The 21046-nt window shown below is 41.4% G+C and overlaps 2 protein-coding genes across 7 annotated transcripts in view; both read left to right on the top strand.

Annotated features, from left to right (window-relative positions):
- myo9aa (myosin IXAa) overlaps positions 1 to 10865 on the top strand; it is a 101272-nt gene extending 90407 nt beyond the window's left edge. For 2 of the 6 annotated variants that reach the window (XM_034581605.1, XM_034581599.1), the window contains 17 exons: positions 118 to 215; positions 345 to 475; positions 684 to 904; positions 1119 to 1235; positions 1712 to 1900; positions 2019 to 2069; positions 2219 to 2330; positions 4663 to 4724; positions 4968 to 5160; positions 5960 to 6088; positions 6214 to 6319; positions 6410 to 6541; positions 7275 to 7398; positions 8477 to 8497; positions 8685 to 8890; positions 9005 to 9147; positions 9249 to 10865. In XM_034581605.1, coding sequence (XP_034437496.1) covers positions 118 to 215; positions 345 to 475; positions 684 to 904; positions 1119 to 1235; positions 1712 to 1900; positions 2019 to 2069; positions 2219 to 2330; positions 4663 to 4724; positions 4968 to 5160; positions 5960 to 6088; positions 6214 to 6319; positions 6410 to 6541; positions 7275 to 7398; positions 8477 to 8497; positions 8685 to 8890; positions 9005 to 9147; positions 9249 to 9739 — 2526 coding nt within the window. In that variant the 3' untranslated portion in view covers positions 9740 to 10865. The remainder of the gene's footprint in view (positions 1 to 117; positions 216 to 344; positions 476 to 683; positions 905 to 1118; positions 1236 to 1711; positions 1901 to 2018; positions 2070 to 2218; positions 2331 to 4662; positions 4725 to 4967; positions 5161 to 5959; positions 6089 to 6213; positions 6320 to 6409; positions 6542 to 7274; positions 7399 to 8476; positions 8498 to 8684; positions 8891 to 9004; positions 9148 to 9248) is intronic. The other 4 variants (XM_034581602.1, XM_034581603.1, XM_034581600.1 and 1 more) reach the window with 3 other exon arrangements.
- Positions 10866 to 12475: 1610 nt separating this feature from the next.
- scamp2l (secretory carrier membrane protein 2, like) lies at positions 12476 to 19789 on the top strand. Its single transcript, XM_034581295.1, has 9 exons — positions 12476 to 12795; positions 14240 to 14317; positions 14687 to 14773; positions 15389 to 15515; positions 15617 to 15745; positions 16327 to 16486; positions 17126 to 17227; positions 17764 to 17881; positions 19380 to 19789. The coding sequence occupies exons 1-9, from the start codon at positions 12595 to 12597 to the stop codon at positions 19524 to 19526; spliced, it is 1149 nt and encodes a 382-aa protein (XP_034437186.1). The 5' UTR covers positions 12476 to 12594; the 3' UTR covers positions 19527 to 19789.
- The last annotated feature ends 1257 nt before the right edge of the window (positions 19790 to 21046 follow it).

Genomic DNA, 21046 nt, shown 5'->3' with positions numbered 1-21046 from the left:
GATCCAGTGATGCGGTGCTGCCATCTACTGGTTCAAACTGATCTTCAGCTCATAATAAGCAGTAGAGAGATGCTTTTCTTTGGTTTTTACTCGTTGTTCACCCTGATGTTGTTTCAGCCTGCGACCTCCGAGGAGCAGAAGAAGATCCAGAAAGCCATGTCGGCAGGAGATTTGGTCAAAGTGGACTCGATGCGCAAGAACTCACAAGATGGAAGGTTTGTTCCTCAGATGAGCGTCTCTAGCATCCATCACGGGCACTTATAAATTAAAGCTGTTTATATTTTCATCTCAGTTTTATCAGTAGTCGAGGAATGTTAATAAATGTTGGTCTTGTTTTTGATCAGGGTTCGTGGTAAGATGCGCTTCTGGGGTAAGAACAAGTACGGGGACAAGAAGTCGTCCAGAGAAAAGCTGATCTGTGGCGCGGATTCCCCTGATGGAGACTATGGAGACACTGGGCCGCTGCTGGGAGAGGGTGTGTTATCCAAAAGCAAATACTTCCATTTATATATGTTGTATTCATTTGTTTGTTTGACTGTTTTTATAACAGTACTGCATGTAGGATTTCTAATTGAGGCTCATTTCCAACAACACAATAAAAATCAAAGTGACAATTCTACGATGAGATTCAGGGATTATTCCCACAGAACCATCACTGACTGTCGTTCTCTTCCACACACCAGGTCAGGAGAACATGTCGCCCCCCTGCAGTCCTGACCTCACGCTGGATCGAAGCTGCAGGGACCTGAAGGAGAACAAGGAACCGTCTCCCAAGGTGAAGCGAAGGCGCAGCGTCAAGATCAGCAGCGTGGCCCTGGAAACTGCTCAGTGTCAGAACGACGCGCTGCAGATCCTCACGTGCACCAACGACTACAGGAGCATGAACGACTTCCTCATGAAGAAGGTACGACTCCATTAAGATTTCCAGATATATTCCAAGTTCACAGAGTTCGACATGTAAATGGTTTTGGTTTTACACGTCTCTGAAAAACATCTTATAACATCCTTGCAGACGTTTCAAATCTTTGGTTCGTCCCCATGTTGGGTTTTTATTCATCTTTCCCGAGCTACAGTTGGTCCATATTAATGCTAACATGACTGTGGTGTCACATTTTTAGATCAACGACCTGGACACGGAGGACAGTAAGAAGGACACCATGGTGGACGTCGTGTTTAAAAAGGCTTTGAAGGAATTCCGTCTGAACATCTTCAACTCGTACTCCACGGCGCTCGCTGTAAGTGCTGACACCACCCTTTGAAATCTCTTTTTTATTTCTATATCAATTTTAGTTTAGTTTTTGACATAAGAGAACACTAGAACAGATTGACTCAGACATGGAGATTAAAGATGAAATAAACACAACTTACATTTAAAGGCTGATTATTGTGCAGAGTATTTAAAAGTGCTGTGGGTTAGATGTCAAACACTAAAAGGTATTTCCAATGTTAACTGAAAGAGTCACTGACCGAAATCATATGGACCATCCATCTCTGAAAGGAAGGGAGACAGAGGATGATTTCCACTCCCTCGTAATTATTCTTTTAGCAGTGATCATCCTCAGCATCAAAGATTGTTGCAGGGCTGAAGGAAAAAATACAAATTACAGGACTTTTTACGTGATGGCAGATAATGTAGCAGTTTCAAATGACACTGGAACATTATTATTATGTTGATGGCTAAATCTGCTCCTCTTGTTGCCTTCCTCTGAAGATGGATGACGGTAAGAGCATCCGCTACAAAGACCTCTACGCTCTGTTTGAACACATCCTGGAGAAAACCATGCGTCAGGAGCAGAGGGACTGGAGAGAGTCGCCGGTCAAAGTGTGGGTCAACACCTTTAAAATTTTCCTGGATGAGTTCATGACCGAGTACAAACCTCTGGACAGCACAACCAGCAAGGTACAGACGCACAGCGGCCTCCTCACGGCACCGGACGTTAAACACAGTCGTGCATTTTGGTTGAAATGTGTCTGAACTGGTTTTATAATAATATTCTAACATGTCCTTTTTTCTGCAGCCTGTAGTTAAACCTGAACGCAAGAAACGAAGGAAAAAGGACGCTGACATCGTGAGTCTCTGTTCATTCTCCATTTACTCTTTGAAATAACAACATATATACACACTTGTGACCCAGAATAGATTAAAAACATATATTAATTGTGAAAGAAAATGTGCAAGTGAACTCCAAATGAACCGGCCCTGTGCCGCCCCCTGCAGGTGGAGGAGCATAACGGCCACATCTTCAAGTCCACGCAGTACAGCATCCCCACGTACTGTGAATACTGCTCATCGCTCATCTGGATGATGGACCGGGCCTGTGTGTGCAAATGTGAGTGTGCACAGCAAACATCACACCCGAGATTCACTGAACCGACATCATCTGTTCACATTGCACATATATTATTTATATTTTTCACATTTCCTTGTGTTTGGATTGTATGTTTACTTATTTATTACATTTACTGGTGTTTATATTTTTACTATCCACTGTCCCTCTTGGTTTCCTCACAATCTTATCATTCAATTGACAAAAGGTTTTTATTGCTGATCGGACACAACAGGACATCTGACCTTATCAACTCTGCTCTGGTAACTTAGTTTATGTTCTGGCAGAGTTTAGACCAAATGATCAATTAGTTACTTAATAAAATATTTAAATAAATGTTGCAGTTTTAAAATAACGGCACTGTTGAAATTGCAATATGTGTTAAAAGTATACATATAAATTCTTTTGGCATTTTAGCCTTTATTTTGAAAGACATAGTGAAGGAGAGACAGGAAATGGGGTGAGAGAGTAGGTACTCTGACTTTTTGTTTCGGTTCATGTCCCATTCACTAATATGGAGGAGGTGAGATTTATGAGTTATACTCGAGCCAGCCTCCAGGGGGCGATCAAGACACTTTGGCATCACTTTTGGGATCAGTCGTCCAACTTTATATCCAGACTATAGATTCATACTGGTCACTAACTCGCTAACCCACTCGCTCACTCACTCACTCACTCGCTCACTCATTCCCTCACTCGCTCACTCCCTCACTCACTTGCTCCCTCACTCACTTGCTCCCTCACTCACTTGCTCCCTCACTCACAAACTCCCTCACTCACTCACTCGCTCATTCACTCACTCACTCTCTCACTCTGTCACTTTCTCACTCTCTCACTCACTCACTTACTCACTCACTCACTTCCTCACTCTGTCACTCGCTCACTCACTTACTCACTCACTCCCTCACTCCCTCACTCTGTCACTCGCTCACTCTGTCACTCACTCACTCGCTCACTCACTGACTCACTCACTCGCTCGCTCACTCTGTCACTCACTCACTCGCTCACTCACTTACTCACTCACTCACTTCCTCACTCTGTCACTCGCTCACTCGCTCACTCACTTACTCACTCACTCCCTCACTCCCTCACTCTGTCACTCGCTCACTCTGTCACTCACTCACTCGCTCACTCACTGACTCACTCACTCACTCTCTCACTCTGTCACTTTCTCACTTACTCACTCACTCACTTCCTCACTCTGTCACTCGCCCACTCACTCACTTACTCACTCACTCCCTCACTCCCTCACTCTGTCACTCACTCACTCTGTCACTCGCTCACTCTGTCACTCGCTCGCTCGCTCACTCACTGACTCTCTCACTCTGTCACTCTGTCACTCTCTCGCTCTCTCACTCATTCACTCATTCACTCACTCCCTCACTCACTGACTCTCTCACTCTGTCACTTGCTCACTCTGTCTGTCACTCACTCACTCTGTCCCTCGCTCACTGGCTCACTCCCTCACTCACTTGCTCCCTCACTCACTTGCTCCCTCACTCACGAACTCCCTCACTCACTCTCTCACTCTGTCACTTTCTCACTCACTCACTTACTCACTCACTCCCTCACTCTGTCACTCGCTCACTCTGTCACTCACTGACTCTCTCACTCTGTCACTTGCTCACTCTGTCTGTCACTCACTCACTCTGTCCCTCGCTCACTGACTCACTCGCTCACTTCCTCACTCTGTCACTCGCTCACTCACTCACTTACTCACTCACTCCCTCACTCCCTCACTCTGTCACTCGCTCACTCTGTCACTCACTGACTCTCTCACTCTGTCACTTGCTCACTCTGTCTGTCCCTCGCTCACTGACTCACTCGCTCACTCCCTCTCTCACTGACTGTCCTTATGAAAACAAGTGGCAGAATTTGAGCTGTGATTAAATCAAGTCAAAATCTGTGTCTTGTCGAATCGTTGTGACCTCAAAAGCACATTCACGTGAAGTTGTACACAGACCCACACACACACACACACACACACACACACACACACACACACACACACACACACACACACACACACACACTGGCTGTCTGTGGCTGAGCTGGCCTCAGACCCTGAGCCCCGCCCTCTCTCCCCCCCCAGCTCTAATCAGATTGTTTTCAACTGGACTCATGGGGTCTGCGGCTCGGCGTCTCCGGGGATTTTTCTCCACACACTCTGTCCTTGGTTCACAGGATGTTTTCTCCGTGCCGGCCAAAGCTGCGTGTGATAACATTGATAACATTTTTGTCTTTTGTCCCAACTTCTGCTGAATAATGAGGAGGCACTGCCTTTCTGTTGACAATGGAAATGACCAGTTTGATTTCTCTGGCTGTGTTCATCCAGTGTGCCGGTACGCCTGCCACAGAAAGTGCTGCCAGAAGACGACCACCAAATGCAGCAAGAAGGTGAGTCGGCCATGTTGTGTGCCTGCACGCTAATGTCCCATGACATTAATTGTATCTCTGTGGATTTATGAAGTAGCTGCTGTTATTTCTGTCGCCTAACACACAGGAAGTGATGGGTCCTAATAGACCACACTTTAATTTTTGAGGTTTTTGTTTTTTGTAAATGTTTGTATGCATCTGTCTTTATAATTAATGTAATTGATGTATTTGTGTCTTTCTCATTGTGTTTGTGTGTTTGTACAGTTTGATCCAGAGCTTTCCTCCAGACAGTTCGGAGTGGAAGTTTCTCGTCTGACTAATGACGAGAGGACGGTGCCGCTGGTGGTAGAGAAGCTCATCAACTACATTGAGATGCACGGCCTCTACACCGAAGGAATCTTCAGAAAATCTGGCTCCACCAACAAAATTAAGGAACTCAAGCAGGGACTGGACACAGGTAATTACAGCTGTAGAAAGGGGAATGGGTTTAATGGTTTTAAAGCTGAGGAACATCAGTGGTAAATTGATTAACCCTTAGCTAGGGCTGGGTTATTTACTGAAAATGTATCGAAGCCGACATTTATAGCCTAAATGGTAAAGTGTTAATTTGATTAATACTTTCCCTAATGCATTTACAAACTGTCTGGTTTCTGCTTCGTTCGTTTTTGAGCGTCTTTTGCACCTTGTACCGTACAGATCACAATCCTGTGTGGCAGGAATAAAATAATCGTTCATTAATCAAGTTTCAAATAACCAGGATATTAATTTGAAGTCATATCGCCCTACCCGTAGCAGTCCTGGGCAATTTGGGAAGTTTTTTAATGCTATTGATTTAGCGTTTATACGCCACATTAAAAATGTTTACCATGCAATTGTTTGGTATCTTGTTTTTCAGCACAAAGTTGTCTATATGACCAAATAATTCATTTTTCACTTTGACAAAGAATATCAACGTGTTGGACCCAAAAACCCGATTTGGAAAATGATGTGTTTTTTTTAATAGTAAAACCACAAACATGCTTGAAAGTTGAAAATGTCAATTCAGATTGTAAATGTGTATTATTAACTAAACTCTATTCAAAACAAAAAGTAGGCTTCTCTTTCTTTAATGTATTTATTCTATCAACACTTTGGTCTGAAGTTGGAAACGGCGCTGTGGTTTTTCCTTTTACGCTGTGACAGCCTGAGCCAGTCATGTGACTGTGACTCCTGAGAGTTGAGTGTGATGTGTCTCCGTTCTCCCTGTGGCCGTACAGATGTGGACAATATGAATCTGGACGACTACAACATCCACGTTATCGCGAGTGTTTTCAAACAGTGGCTGAGAGACCTGCCTAATCCTCTCATGACATTTGAGCTGTATGAGGAGTTTTTACGTGGCGTGGGTGAGCTAAGGCATCACACTGTAAATTCAGTCCACAGCAACAATCCACCATCGCACACAGCAGCAGATATATGCGTTTGCTGTAATGGACAAATTGTGATTTATCTTGTGGGAATGCCTCTGCAGGTTTGCAGGATAAAAAGGAAATGATCAGAGGGGTGTATTCCGTTATTGACCAGCTAAGCAGAACTCACCTAAACACTCTGGAACGCCTCATTTTTCATCTTGTCAGGTAATGGAAAAACAATTTTAGGATTAATACACTACAACTGCTTTATTTCCTTCCTGAGAGTCTCCTCTTATACTGAATCCCTGATTTTAGGATCGCCCTGCAAGAGGACACAAACCGCATGTCAGCGAACGCCTTGGCCATAGTGTTCGCTCCCTGCATCCTGCGCTGTCCTGACACCATCGACCCCCTGCAGAGCGTCCAGGACATCAGCAAGACGACTGCGTAAGAACATGCTTCATGTCTATCAAATGCATTTCTGTGTGTTTGACTAAAGCCCTGTTCAGACCTGGTATATTAACATCCGACCAATCACAAGTGGTCAGCCCCGAGAGAGCAGAGGCTCGATAATTCAATCTGTCTGCTTTAAAGACAGATTTGACCAATTCACAAAAAACATCGCTGATTAAGTAATGGTCAGTGTTGATGTTGTGGCCACAAACTAATTCATTTTATTTATTATGAAAGTGTAGCAGGTCAGAAGACATGTTTGCATTTACACAGCAAGAAGAATGTGGCCACGTGGGTCTGAGACTTCATCCCAATTTGGTCTGAGTGATCGTATCTCAAATTGAAAACACATTTTGGTGCGTTCAGACCCTGACCACTCGAAATGCTGGGGCCACGACAGAGATAAAATGTTTAAGTGGATCTGAAATTAAACTAATCTGTTTCATGCGGGAACAATAAACATCTTCTTCAGGGTTATAAATATACAGTTCAGCGGCAGGATTTGTTCAACGGAAAACAAAAAGTCAAATTTGGACATACGCTCGAGAAGAATTTGAGATGAGAAGAAAAATGTAGCAAAGAGAAGAGACAGAAAAAAGTGATTCAAATTTAACTGAAGAACATAAATTACATCGACATGTTTTTTTTACTTCAAGTATTTATATAAAATATTGATCATATTATTTTATTTTCTCCGACATGGTTTTGTCTCGTGCGTCTCCTGCAGGTGTGTGGAACTGATCATATGTGAGCAGATGAGCAAGTACAGAGTTCGACTAAAGGACATCAGCACTCTGGAGTTTGCTGAAAACAAAGCCAAGTGCAGACTGACCCTCATCCGACGCTCCATGGTAAGATCAGATAATATGAATAATGTGCTGTTATCACAATCATGGAGCTGCAGTGACTCATTATTAAAATCTACCTGACTCAGCCAACTCCCCACACCTTCCTCCTTCCCTCCTTTGTAAGCACTTCTCCTCCTCCTCTCCAGACTTTCCTCCCTAACCTCTCCTTTCTTTCACCCAGAGACCCGTACTAATAGCTGTTAGATTTATGAGCATATCACGCACTATGGTATGTATACACACACACACACCATGGACTCATAAACCATCATCCATTGGTGCTGTTGTCGTGTTGGTGATCACTGTTCTGTTTCATCTCTTCACTCATGAACATCTTTTCTTTCGCATGAGACGTCTCTGATTCCCTTTTTGATTTGTTTCTTTATCTGCTTCCTGTCGATGAAAGTGAAATTATTGTGCAATCGTGCAGTTTGTTCTGATCACATCACATTGTGCCATGTAGGGGATGTGAACAGGTATAAACATATTTCTATGACTTAAAATCTATAAAGGTTTTCAGACTCATCAGATTTTTAAGCCAACGCTGCTTGAAGACCTCACATCTGTAGAACAGGAAATTGGAAATCGAATGTTATTTCCTTCATTTATGTCTCTGGATAAATTATATAGATATAATCACGAAAGTCAGACCAGTTTATCAATTGGACAATTACATCAGCAGAAATGAGCCTTTCACAAACACTCTGGGATCGATATTTATGATATTTAGTTATTTAAGTCTTTAATAACAACATCTTGGGAATCATTGCCAATGTTATATATCAATCAATCAATCAAATCTTATTTGTTTAGCCCATATTCACAAATCACAATTTGTCTCATTGGGCTTAACAAGGTGCGACATCCTCTGTTCTTAACCCTCAAGAAGAGTCAGGAAAAACTACCAAAAAAATAAATATTAACAGCCGAAAAAACATAGAAACTTAAGAGAGAGTCACATGTGAGGGATCCCTAAGTAAATGACTTTGCCATTAGACTATAGTTTTAAAACTCTGCAATGACCTGTAGGATCCTGGAGTCACTGATCTCTGTTCTTCTTGTTTGTCACTTTTGCTCTAAGCAGCCAAATGCATCTAAGAAGGTAAAGTGTGATTGTCATTGTGCTGTTATAGACGTAGCTGATCATTTCATGTGGTTCAGTCACTGCATGTGTGAGTGAGTAGCCTCCTGTTGGCCATAGTTGTTGTGAAATGTGCTGTAAATGAGAGCAAAGCTGTTTTCATCAAGTGCTAATATATTCACATTAATAAATCTGATTTGTTTCTCAGGGAAAAGGCCACTTACAGCGACTGAGCTACACCCCCTCGCCCCCGGTGAGTCCCCGGCTGCCGTCTGTGGCGAACCCTGTGGTGGAGGAGAGCGGCGGTGAAGAGGGAGCGGACTCGTTTCCCGAAATCTCCGAGCATCAGCAGGCGGCCATGCAGCAGGAGGAGAGGGTGTTGACGGAGCAAATAGAAAACCTGCAGAAAGAGAAGTAAACTGAGAATATTACCTGAACTATAAATGTTATGAGGTCGTACGAACTCTGTATCAGAATAATAACTGTTAGCACGTATTGTTCTAATCTGGATGGTGTTTGAATCTGCAGAGAGGAGTTGACTTTCGAGATGCTGACTCTGGAGCCCCGAGCGTCTGATGATGAGACCCTGGAGTCGGAAGCCTCTATCGGTACAGCTGACAGTTCAGAAAACCTCAACGTCGACTCAGAGGGAACCATCTCCGACTTCTCTGGTATGTCCCCAAACAGGAAATCGTAATTTACTCATTTTTGAATTAGCACTTTTTTTTTTACGCAGAAGATAAACTTGACCAATCTTTGCCCTTCATTGCAGAGAGAGGTCCGGTGTTGACTTCTCCGTGGCCTCGGAGGTCTGACGGGAAGAGCCCCCGACGTCGGGTTCTGCACCGGCAGCCTGACTCCCTGGACTCCGTGGACTCCTGCTCCAGTGTTTCCTCCTACTCGTCCTCATCACACTTCCACCCATCGTCCTCCTCCTCCTCTGCCACCACCACCACAGCCCGGCGCTTTGGTTTCCACTCCAAGTCCCCCACAAGTCCTCCCCAGGCCCAAGCCCAGTCTCTGAACGCGTCCCAGGCCTCGCGGTCCGACAGCTTGGACTGCAGCCCGACAGGAGACCGCGAAGGCCCGTATGACGAAAGGCCCCAGTTCACCAGCAGAGGCACCTTCAATCCAGAGAAGGGCAAACAGAAACTTAGAGGGGCCAAGAATTCCACCTCACGGCACTCGAGAGACAGCGGCAGGGACCCTCCAGACATACCACAGCAGCTGGTATTGTATGGCAGTAATGAATTCATGGTATAAAGGACACTGGGATGCCAAAGCACTCCCTATCCAGCTCCCAGGCGTATATGTTCTGAATGGGAGGTGACGTATAGTGGCAACTAATCTCCACTTCTCAAAGCGCTCTTGCTTCGCCTTTCTTTATTGAAGTCTGCAAAGAAGTTGTCCCCAAGTGCCGTTTCTAGTTCTTCCACCTCCCGAAGGGGGAGAGGCGTTTTGGCAGAGGGACCGGAGTGGGGCTCCTCTTCTGTACACTACACTGCCAGCCATGCTCTCACAGTGCCTTGGCAGCTCTTTACTCGGCGCCAAGACGGAAGACGGAGAAAAGGGAATGTTGGAAAATGCGGAAGACCACTCAGCATCAGGGAATGTGACGGAGCGGGAAAGCCGGAGCCGTGTACGACAGCAGCAGAAGAAGAAGAAGAAGAAGAAACCAGGCGTCACAGACGTCCCAGTGAACTTAAAGCTCCCCATTATTAGCTGCTTTACGAGTTTACAGTTCATAACAATGAGTTTAAGCAGTGGTTGCTCTGTTATTACAAGTTTATTTTCCCCCCTTATTTAATAAGTTTTAATGTCACAGAAAGTCTTTATAGCTTATAATATACAGGTATAAATACTGTACAAAGCCGGAACACCAGCCTCTGCTGGGTAGTTGAAATATTTATCTTTTTTTAAATTTTTTTTTTTGAGTACATTGGACGGAGAAGTACAGAATTGGGCAGTGGATGATTTGTGTATGTGTGTGCGTGTGTGTGTGTGTGCGTGTGCATGTGCCGAGCGCTCATGCGTGACCATGTGTACTGAGAAAACCACTTCATGTGTTATAAGTTTGTGCTGCTGATTTCCCCTTTACGAGGGAGATACCGCCATCAAAGGGACCAAGTCAGCTGGTGTTGTTCCAGCCAAGGGGATCCCAGCTCTGTACAGAATGTTGGATGCGTATTAAAATCCATGCATTCACTGCTTAACAGCCATACAACAATTGTAATGTACAGTACAGTTCATATATGTACAGTATAGCGGACAAATGTTATTCTATTCTTGAAACCCATTGTTACCCTCCCCCACCTCCTGTCTCTGAAGTGTTTGCTCAATAGCAACCAAGCAAGAACATAAAACCACGACGTCTTCTGTCATTATTCATGAGTATCTCTGTGTTTGTGTTGTTTAAATGTATTTTTCCATTCTCATAAATTTTTCAGGCCTGTGTTAAAGTCGTTAACATGTTCAACAATAACATACAACGTGATAAAATGGTAAAAGGTGATTTACACATCAGACATTACGTCACAGTAGAGGACAAGCTCACGTTATTAAAAACATCAATGATGACTGTCCTAAGAACAGAGTTAAAATACTATATGACAACAACAGGACATAAGCAGCATTTAAAACAAATACATGTGTTAGAAGTTGTAAACTAAACAACTTAGTAAAGAAACATAAAAACTGAACAGTTCAGGTCAATAATAACATATTACAGTTTTTCCTACATAACTCAAAGCAACATAAAGGACCTCAGTATAGAATTTAAAACAGCTGTGGTATAACTGCATTTAAGACACAAACATGTACTTATAGTACAAATTATACGTGTTTTTTCTTGACTGTAGTATTTTCTGTCAGTGCTTATGCCACAACATTTCAAGAGGAAAATATAGTACTTACTACTTACCTGACTGTTACTTTGGTAAAGTTTTATATACAAATAATTTGAAAATGCTTATAAAATATGATGTAATAGATTAAACTCATTGCTGTTGTATTTCCAACAGTGCCAGCAGTAGATTAAATTAAATCTGAAACCATTAGTTGAAAGCGGAATATTAGAAAGATTTGTAATTAATGATGATTGATAAAATTGAAAATTTCTTTAAAAAACTAGATGTTTTCATGTAAAAGTGTCGTTGTTCCAGCTTCTAAAATTTTAGAAAATTCTCTTTTTACATTAATGAAGCAACACAAAGACATAACATCATTAACACATAAAAAACTGTCTGTATATCATACTACAGATATACAGATAAACCACAGTGGGACAGAAGAGCTTTTTCCTCTTGTTACAGATAATTTACTGGAAGGGGAGGGAGTTCAATGGCGAGGAGGAAGGAAGAAATAATCTTTTAATGGGGCGAGTCCAGACAGAAAGTGGGGGGGGGGGTGGGGGGTTGAAATCATTTTCCAATAACGCTGTGGTTTGGACAATTTTTCAATGATAACAAAAGTGCTGTTGAGCTGTCACTTTGTATTCTGGGTAATTTATGGGATTTAGGATTTACAATTAGTGGATTAAAAAGAAAAGAGAGCAGCTCATTGCATAAATGAATAATAAGTTATAAAATAAATTAAATTAAAACAAAAAAATGATAAAAACTAAAATAATCAGTCAAAGCTTTTGATCAAAATGAGAGGCCACGTGAATATAATAGGAAAATGTTGTTTATAGGCCTCATTAATGCAAAAATAAGATTACATAACAAACAGCCAGACAACCAGGAAGTAATAATAAGCCAGTGTGCAATATAATCTAGGAAATGTAAAAACTATATACAAGTATAAACTACAGTGTATCATGAGAGTAATGAGTATTTTTGCCTTTGATACTTGGACGAACATTGATACTTACATTGTTACATTAAAGCATCACTTAAAAGCAGGAAGTTGTTAGTAATAGGAGTATTTTTACACTGAGGTATTAGTACTTTTACTTCAGTAAAGTGTATATAAACTTCCTCCAGCACCTCCACACGGTCACGAGCAGCGCGCGTTGGAGCCCAGCGGACGTGACGTGTTAAAGGTAGAACCGGGCTAATTGAGTAGAAACGACTCGGGACAACCCCCCGTGACGCGGAGCCACCTTGTCCCCGCGGCGCATGCGCAGAGGCTGGGTGGCGCAGCGGCATCAGGAGCGAGGAGGAGGAGACGCGCGGTCACTCAGGAGCTGTCTCACCGTCTGTCCGTCTCGCCGTCCTGTCTGTCCGTCTGTGTTTGTTTATTTCCCCTCACGCTGCTCCACAATGTCGGGATTCGACAGCAACCCCTTCGCGGACCCGGTGGACGTGAACCCCTTCCAGGTGAGACTCTTCCTCCCGCTCGTCTTCCTCCGGAGGTTCGCGTGTGTCGGTGAAGAAAGCAGCAGAGAACCTGTTTGTCGGGTCGCTGGGTTCGGCCTCGCTGTTTCCTGGCGTCAGTGTCGTTTCTATTGGGGAAACATGACACGTTGATTTTGTGTCTGTAGGTTTGAAGAATGTCTGTCAAAGTGCGTCAGTGTTGAAGCGGGGCTGGTAACTCACCTGTTCAGGTGAGGGGAGGCTCCATCAGGCTGTCGGTTGTCTTGTCTGTGACTCCTCAGCGCCTCCATTGGCTTTAAACACAGAGGGTTTTGGTTCTTTTCCAGTGAGGAAGACAACCTGAAAACCTGATTGAAGTAACAAGATAAACTGGAAATAATCTTCATTGTCCCGGATTCACTTTAATTGTCTTGGACTTTACTTCTTGTACTTTTCCTGTCATGGAGACAACCTGGAATTTATCATATATCCAATATATTCCATTTAAATTAGATACTTAAAACAATGATTAAAATGATTCGATATATCCTGGAAATAATCTTGAATTTCCTGAATTGTTTGAATTATTTTTCATTTACTTTACTACTTATGATCTTCCAGTTAGGAAAACAACCTGAAAATAAATAGTTGGCACGATGTATCCTGGAAATAATCTTGAATTCTAATCTTAATATTTTATCGCCTTTAAATTAACTAGTTGTATAATTCCAGTCATCTAAATAGCCTTAAAAAAATATTTCAATTACACAGTTTATCCTGGAAATTTACTTAATTTTCCTGAATTTGTTTTTATAAAAGTTGATTCTACTACATCTAATTTTCCAGTCATGGAAACAACCTGAAAAATTGATTAAAACAAGAAAATATCCTGGAAATAATCTTCAATGTCAACAAGTTGGAAGTTCACATGCACGTGTTTAGAGCGACTGTCACAATTCAAATTAGTATCAGTGATTTAAGTAACAAAAACCACAAAAAAGTTATTGTACGTCGACAAAAATGTCCTGGAACATAATTTCTTCTACAGAGCTCCAGGTGATGATGTGTGAGTCTGTTAATAGTTTATGTGGTTTGAGACAATGCAACACTCAGGTGCATCTTCCTGGACTCTTCTCTAGGCTGCTAACCACATTCAAATTCACTGGATCCAGATTTATATTTGCATTTCCCCCCCCCCCCCCCATCAAAATCCATTAATCATTCTCTGAGGAATCAACAAAAACTGTTGCACAACGTTGAATCTCGCAATGTTTAAGGAAGTGAATAGAAATTCCTGGATTTGAAATGTAGTGGGTTCCATCCCGATCCGCATCCTTTCACCAGGTTTCGTGGTAATTTCCAGTAGTTTTTTGGGAAATAGAGAAAACCTGAGCAGTCGTTGTGTCTCAGCACTTCATCAAAACAACAAGTTGTATTTCATCTCTCTTTCTTTTTCTTTTTTTCCCAGGATGCCTCAGTCACACAAGCCACCAGCGGGGCCACTGAAACCACCGGGGAGTTCAACCCCTTCTCTGCCACTGAAATGGTCAGCTCCTCTGTTTTTAACCGAACTACTGTCGTGATCATGACAGATTATATTGGTCTCTAAACACTGGCATTTAATTACCCAATAGGAGCAAGCCCCCCAACTGAACAAGATATAAAACGATGAAGAATAATGTGTGTGTAGTCATTTTGTGTCTCTCTGGGGTTGTTTCACATCTGTTTGTGGATGTTATGTGTCCTTTTTCCATCTGTTTGTAGTCATGTGAGAGACTTTCCAACAATAAATATCAGCAGTCACTTCAAACAAACATGTGGACAATGGATCCTCTTGTCCCCACAGTGGATGTACAGGGGTTCCATCAGTGAGTGATAATATATAGTAAGAAGTATTGCTTCAATTGTTTCACAGGGAAATCACACTGGCACGACCATCCCCATCTCTTCTGGCGCCTCTCAACCTGCCATACTACAGACCTCAGTGGAGCAGAGCGCACAAGTGAGTCTCACTCTCTCACACACACAGACACACAAACACACACATTGACAAATAGAGGGAATTAAATTAGCTGGTGTGAAATCCCATTTCAGCCGTTTTATCCGTCTGGGAGCTGACTGTGGCGTTGAATGTTAAAAAACGATACAGTACATCAGGAAAATTCAGGACTTTATTAATAATCTCAATCATAATACACTTCAAGATTAATATGTATCAATTCTTCATTGAAATGTCTAATAACAACTCGACCTATGTAACAAACTTTGTTGACTGTTGTACTTACATTATCCCAAATGTTTCCAACAACGCAGAGAGATCCTACATTTTATTCAAAGGAACGGGATGTTTCATTTTGGTCGCCTTGTAATTGCGTCATCTCCACTTTACCGGTTCCTTTGTCTGTCTCTGTTAAAATATAATAAAATATGTATGTTTGACGCAATTTACTGTACAAACATTAACTTGTCAGTGTTTTTGGATCTTGTCTAGGATAAACTTTGGTTAGTTGGACAGCTGAATTTGATGTAGCTGTTGTATAGTCCGTGAATTTCCCCCTGCAGTGCTACTAGAGGGAAAACTCGGTTTTAAGAGTGCATCTCTTCCATCTCTCACCAGGCAGCTGCGACTGCTGCCCAGGCGAGCCTGGTCAAACAGCAGGAGGAGCTGGAGAAGAAGGCGGCTGAGCTGGATCGGAAGGAGCAGGAGCTACAGAACAGGGCGGCAGGCAGAACCAACACTGGCAGTAAGTGGCTGCAGCTGCTTTAAGTAGTGGTGTGTGAAATATGTTGCATGTGTGAACTGTAAGAACCACTCATAATAACCACACTGTGAAATCTTTATCAGCTAAAGAGAACAACTGGCCGCCTCTGCCCAGTTTCTCCCCGGTGAAGCCCTGCTTCTATCAGGACTTTGATGAGGACATCCCTGAGGAGTACCACAGGATCTGCAAGAGGATGTACTACCTCTGGATGTGTACGTACCCCGACAAGCTGGGTTTCCTCAATACTTCTTCACATAACAAATTGGATTGGTTTTCTGTATATGAACATTTTGTGATCAGTCAAATGGTAAGATTTACAAAACAATACAATTCTTGTTAACATACTTTTGTTTGTAGGCAAAATTATTTTTTTAACTGAAAATGAACTATCTTCAGATGCATTTGTCAACACTTTATGCTTGACGAGGATTACCACACTAGTTTTTAGTGTATATGACTGTGTGGTCTGCATATGATTTGGTTTTGTCTACTTGACCTTTTACTGCACATGGGTTTAGGTCTGACAAATAAAACTGAATGCCCTGACAGTTATATTTGCCTGTTTTGTAAAATACAATATTTAATATCACAATTACATGAAACACAGTCTTGTTTTTTACCTTTTTCATTACATGATGACATTTTAAATATTTGAGGATTTGAGGTTTCTCATAACATGCAACTTTTCGTTGGACCTGGATCCAGTATAGCCCGGTCTACTCTTCTTCCAGTGCCGAACACTTTCAAACATTCTGCACAACATTAATGTCTATCACACATTATTTGTCCACAGTCCACAGCGCCACTCTCTTCCTCAACGTGCTGGCCTGCCTGGCGTACTTCACTGTAGACTCTCAGAACGGTGTGGACTTCGGTCTGTCCATCCTCTGGTTCCTCCTCTTCACCCCGGTGTCCTTCGTCTGCTGGTACAGGCCGGTCTACAGAGCCTTCAGGTACAACACTACCCCGACGATAAAGTGTTTTTCAATTTACATCACGACAGGACTGGATGTAATGATTTCATTGTTGCAACAGAAATAGTCGAATTTTAGAAATAGGTGTACAAGCAGATGAAATACTGAGAAGGTCTTTTTTAACTGAACACCCTCATTGTCCAATTCTGACAGAGTTGGAGGAAGTATAAAACATAAAACAGTTTAACAACATTAGATAATACTAATATCAATAATATCACAATTCTCTTCCTCACAGTTCAGTGTTTTATTATGTTGTTTTCTCCAAAATGTGTATTTTTGGTCAAGGTGAAAATTGGTTGTGGAAAAACGACATTAAAACCTGCACTGGACTTAAAATACTTAAAAATAAGAGTAATATCTGCAAAATAAAGTTTCTTTAAGGGTTCTACGGATTATTGTTCTGCTGACAAGAAATGTTCACTATTTTATTTACTCATATGTACTCCTCTTTAATTGTGGGGGGCTTCAAATTATAGATCTTGACTTATTTGTGTGACGTGTGTGGCTTTTCCATTAAGAGCAATATCTAATGAACTGATAATCAAATAAACCTCTGAAATACTGAATAACATTAACAACATGTCCTTCGTTCTGTCTGTTTGTTTTCGTCTCTAGGTCTGACAGCTCCTTCAGCTTCTTCTTCTTCTTTTTCGTCTTCTTCTTCCAAGTGGCGGTGTACATCATCCAAACCGTGGGGATCCCCCGGTGGGGAAACAGGTCAGTGGAGACGTCTTTAACTGAATATTCATCGTCTGCATGTGGGTCAAAGTCTGAAGGTGCGGTGTCAAATGCATGATGTAGTTCATAGATAACAGAAGAAGGAGTATGTGTATTCTACTTTGGGTGTATTCATTCTACATGTGGGTGTGCATGTGTCTTGATTCTCATCTACTGTATGTGTTTGTGTGTGTATTCTTGCCCTGTGTCTCCTCTCTTGCATCTCTTTGACAGATTCCTGCTGCCCTAACTTGTCTGGGTTGCTGCTTTGTAAGTGTGTGGACCTTTTCTCTGTGGGTTTCTGGGTCTATATTGTATAATATACCAAGCTTTTCTTTATTCCATCATGTACTTTTTCAAACTTCATGCTTTTCCGTCTGTCACTGGGGCAGGTTAAGATGCTGTGTAATTTCTATTTGATTCAGTAACGTTCATACTATTTCTTAAATGCCTAAAATACACTCTCTGTAGATAATTTGTGAACTGACGCGTGGTTATTTTTTTGTGTACTGTGTGTGTGTCTCTGTTGTTGGCAGTGGATGGATCACAGCAATCAGCATGATCGGCTCCAATTTGGCTGTGGCCGTGGTTATGATGGTGGTCGCTGGGTTTTTCACTGTAAACTCTGTCCTGGCTATCATCCTACTGAAAATGGTAAGTAAAGGTTTTACAAGTTATCTTTACAAAGGCCTAATATCAAGCTTGTACTCTGCAGATTATCAGATTATAATTTAAATATTACACATTTATTATGCCCTTGGTTTCTGAGTTGGTTACAGGCGATATGGCCAAAAAGTATATCGAGATAAAAAATGTCATGTCAAGCGATATCAATAATTATCAGAATATAGGTCATATTTTATTTCTTAAGTTTAAACACAGATTTTTTTGCACCTGAGATCTATATATTGTATTGTTATTGATGAAAATGTAATAGTAATTTGTCTTATTGTCCAGTGCTATGTTACATACACTAATTTTAAGTTAATTGCTGTCTAAACAAAAAACTTAAATATTGGTTCAGCCTGCCTGAAATAGAAAGTCAGACCTGGTGCAACATGCATTTGTAAATAAGTATATTTACACTGTGGCTTCATAGTGTTTATTTTAGCTCAGTGAGGCTGCGAGCAGATCAAAGAGAGAAACATAACAAGACAAACTAAAAATGGTAGAGACAAAAAAAAAAAAAAAGACTGAGCTGCTGCAACGAGAAGAGGGAATACGATGATTTAGAATCTGCTTAATGGATCTAAAGGTTCAGAAATACTGAAAGCAGGTCAGAACGCTGAGCCTGAAAATGATTCATCTGGAAAGAATCAACCGAAGCTTGGCACTGTACAGTGGATGGAGACTCAGACAAAAGGGCACATAAAAGGGAGATGGAAACATTTCTCCATGTAGGACACTTTGTGGTCAGTGTATTGAGTCTTGAGTCCTTCAGTCTTGTATTGTATTGTATTGCTCTGCCCACCTGCTGACAACCATGACCACAGCTTGGATTCAGTGAGAAATATGCAGTACGTCAGCAGAGCCTACACATGTATTATTTTTGATAAAACTAATTTAATTGTGAAGGAAATATGTTCAATAGAAAATAGGAAAAACTTTTAAAACCGCCCCAAAGTAAAATATCTTGCAATGTTAATCCTTAGGGGAACAAAGTACTTGACTCTGCAGAAGTGACATGTTCCTTTTTAGATAGTGTGAGCTAACAAACATTTCATTAACATAAAGGAGTGCAGTGCCTGTTCTAAACCTGCTTGTTTGGCCTGTGGAGATGCTGGTTTCAGTTTTCGGAAAGGCTCAGTCTACAGAACCCTGAGGCTGCTGCACAAAGAGCTGTTCACCTGTTAATTCAAATTTCAGTGAAGCTAGAGTCAGAATGCCGAACCCCAAACTGGAGAGTAATTTGCTGTTGCCATTATTGTGCACTCGCTCATTTTCGTGTTGTCGTGATTGACGTCACTTGCGTTTTCTGATTCTCAGCCGCTACTGCTACAGAGCACAGGCCGTCTGTTTTTTATTATTATTATTATTATTATTATTATTATTATTATTATTATTATTATTATTAAATGATAGAAATGAGTTAATGTCTGATGTGAGTTATAAACCTGTCATTGCCTTAATCCTTGTTTCCCATCACGCCCAGGTCCACTCTAAGTACAGACGGACAGGAGCCAGCTTCACCAAGGCTCAGCAGGAGTTCTCCCACGGAGTCCTGACCAACAGAAACGTCCAGACGGCTGCAGCCGGTGCTGCCACCTCTGCTGCACAGGGAGCCTTTGGCTCTGGGTAGTCTCTTATCTGACTAATGTACTGGACTAACCATGTCCCAACATTCCTCAGTGGGTTTAAGTGATAGGGGGATGATTATTTAATGGAAATGCTAATGAGGGTGTCCACTTTCTCCACTCACAAACTTTTAAAGACACTGTGGATAATAGAGAAGAGAAGTGAGAGCTTTTGCACATGCATGTAGAGTAACTGAAGTCTCTACCACCCTCATCAGTACATTACATGTTCAATCTTCATGCTATCACAGTTCAGTTTATTCAGGGAGAAGAAAGCATTCCCAAATTTTATATGAAGTTGAAGAAAATTCCTAAAAAGGAGGCAGAGTGGGTTTGACATTTTTTTGGCAGCACCTCATGTCAATGTAACTCCTGGAATCCATATGACAAATCAGACTAATCATACATTGTTTAGTGTTTAGTGTAAAGTACAATTATTTAAATCCGGTGACTGTTAAAGACACTGGTGAAAGTATGAGGATTTTTTTCCCAAACTGATCCTGTTGAAATAAGTTACTGAGGCATCAAAAATATACACAGCACATAAGGTTTGGAAATTTTAAAATGTATATTTGACATGAGAATGTTTTAGCATCCGTGATTGATGGTTACACATGATATATGTATACGTGTTGTTGTCATTACAACAGCATGCAGTGCCTTACAGGGTAACTAGTCTATCACCACCTTACTTTACTAAATTAAACTTGTAATATTCTCACTACTCCTACACTGGCTGCCTTCAATAATGAGCGTGTTACATGTTGCGTCCTGTTACATGTTCCACTACTGATGAACACAGAACTTTTTTAATGTGTATAATGTTGTATTGGATCAGCTTGTAATTAACGCAGGTGACGGGGATGAAGGTTTTTCTTACTTCTGTTTTGATCAGTTCATTGGTTTAGATGAAGTGAGACAAAAAGCTCCTCTGGGTGCAAATGAAGAAGCTGTTTAACTGGTATGACACGTTTTTAATTCACGCTGAGTTGTTAGAAACGACTTGATCTTTTTTTTTTTTTCATAGATTAATGCTGTGATTTATATGAGAGACATGGTACAAGTTTATTAATTTAAAGTTACTAACATAGTATAGAAAGTAGAGGTGTTAACAAAAAAAAAAAGCACATTAATGAGCAGAAAGAGTACAAATCCATTATCCATTGTTTTGGCAAACAAAGGTCATGTGTTACTGAATAGGCACAGATTTTATTTGTTACAGTAACAGTGAATCACTTAGTCTAGATGTGACCAGAAGTAACCTACCGATTTGTGTGTGGGGATTTAAGGCTGTTTGGTATCAGTGTCTTTGTCTGATTTTGTTTGTCTTTTATTGTACGGTGAGGTTTCCCCTTCATGATCGAGATTGTGTAATAATGTGTGTTGTACATATCGGTGACTTATTTAAAACAAATTTCCTGGAGGTGTAATTGTTGGAAATGGGTTCTCAGCCTTAACATTTAATAAACTGTTATTTTTTTCTCTCGCTTTTGAAAATCTGGATCTTGTTTAGCATAGTCGGTGA

Source organism: Hippoglossus hippoglossus, chromosome 3, assembly GCF_009819705.1.
Source record: "Hippoglossus hippoglossus isolate fHipHip1 chromosome 3, fHipHip1.pri, whole genome shotgun sequence".
Lineage (NCBI taxonomy): Eukaryota > Metazoa > Chordata > Actinopteri > Pleuronectiformes > Pleuronectidae > Hippoglossus > Hippoglossus hippoglossus.
The sequence above is the reverse complement of the archived record's forward strand: the minus strand, read 5'-3'. Positions and strand labels throughout refer to the sequence as shown.

What these genes read in the sequence shown, in the direction of transcription:
- scamp2l (XM_034581295.1), top strand. Translation starts at nt 12,595, where the DNA reads ATGCGCAGAGGCTGGGTGGCGCAGCGGCATCAGGAGCGAGGAGGAGGA. An exon ending in GATGTACTACCTCTGGATGT is followed by an intron (nt 15,746 to 16,326) that starts GTACGTACCCCG and finishes ATTTGTCCACAG; the next exon opens with TCCACAGCGCCACTCTCTTC. An exon ending in ATCCCCCGGTGGGGAAACAG is followed by an intron (nt 17,228 to 17,763) that starts GTCAGTGGAGAC and finishes TGTTGTTGGCAG; the next exon opens with TGGATGGATCACAGCAATCA.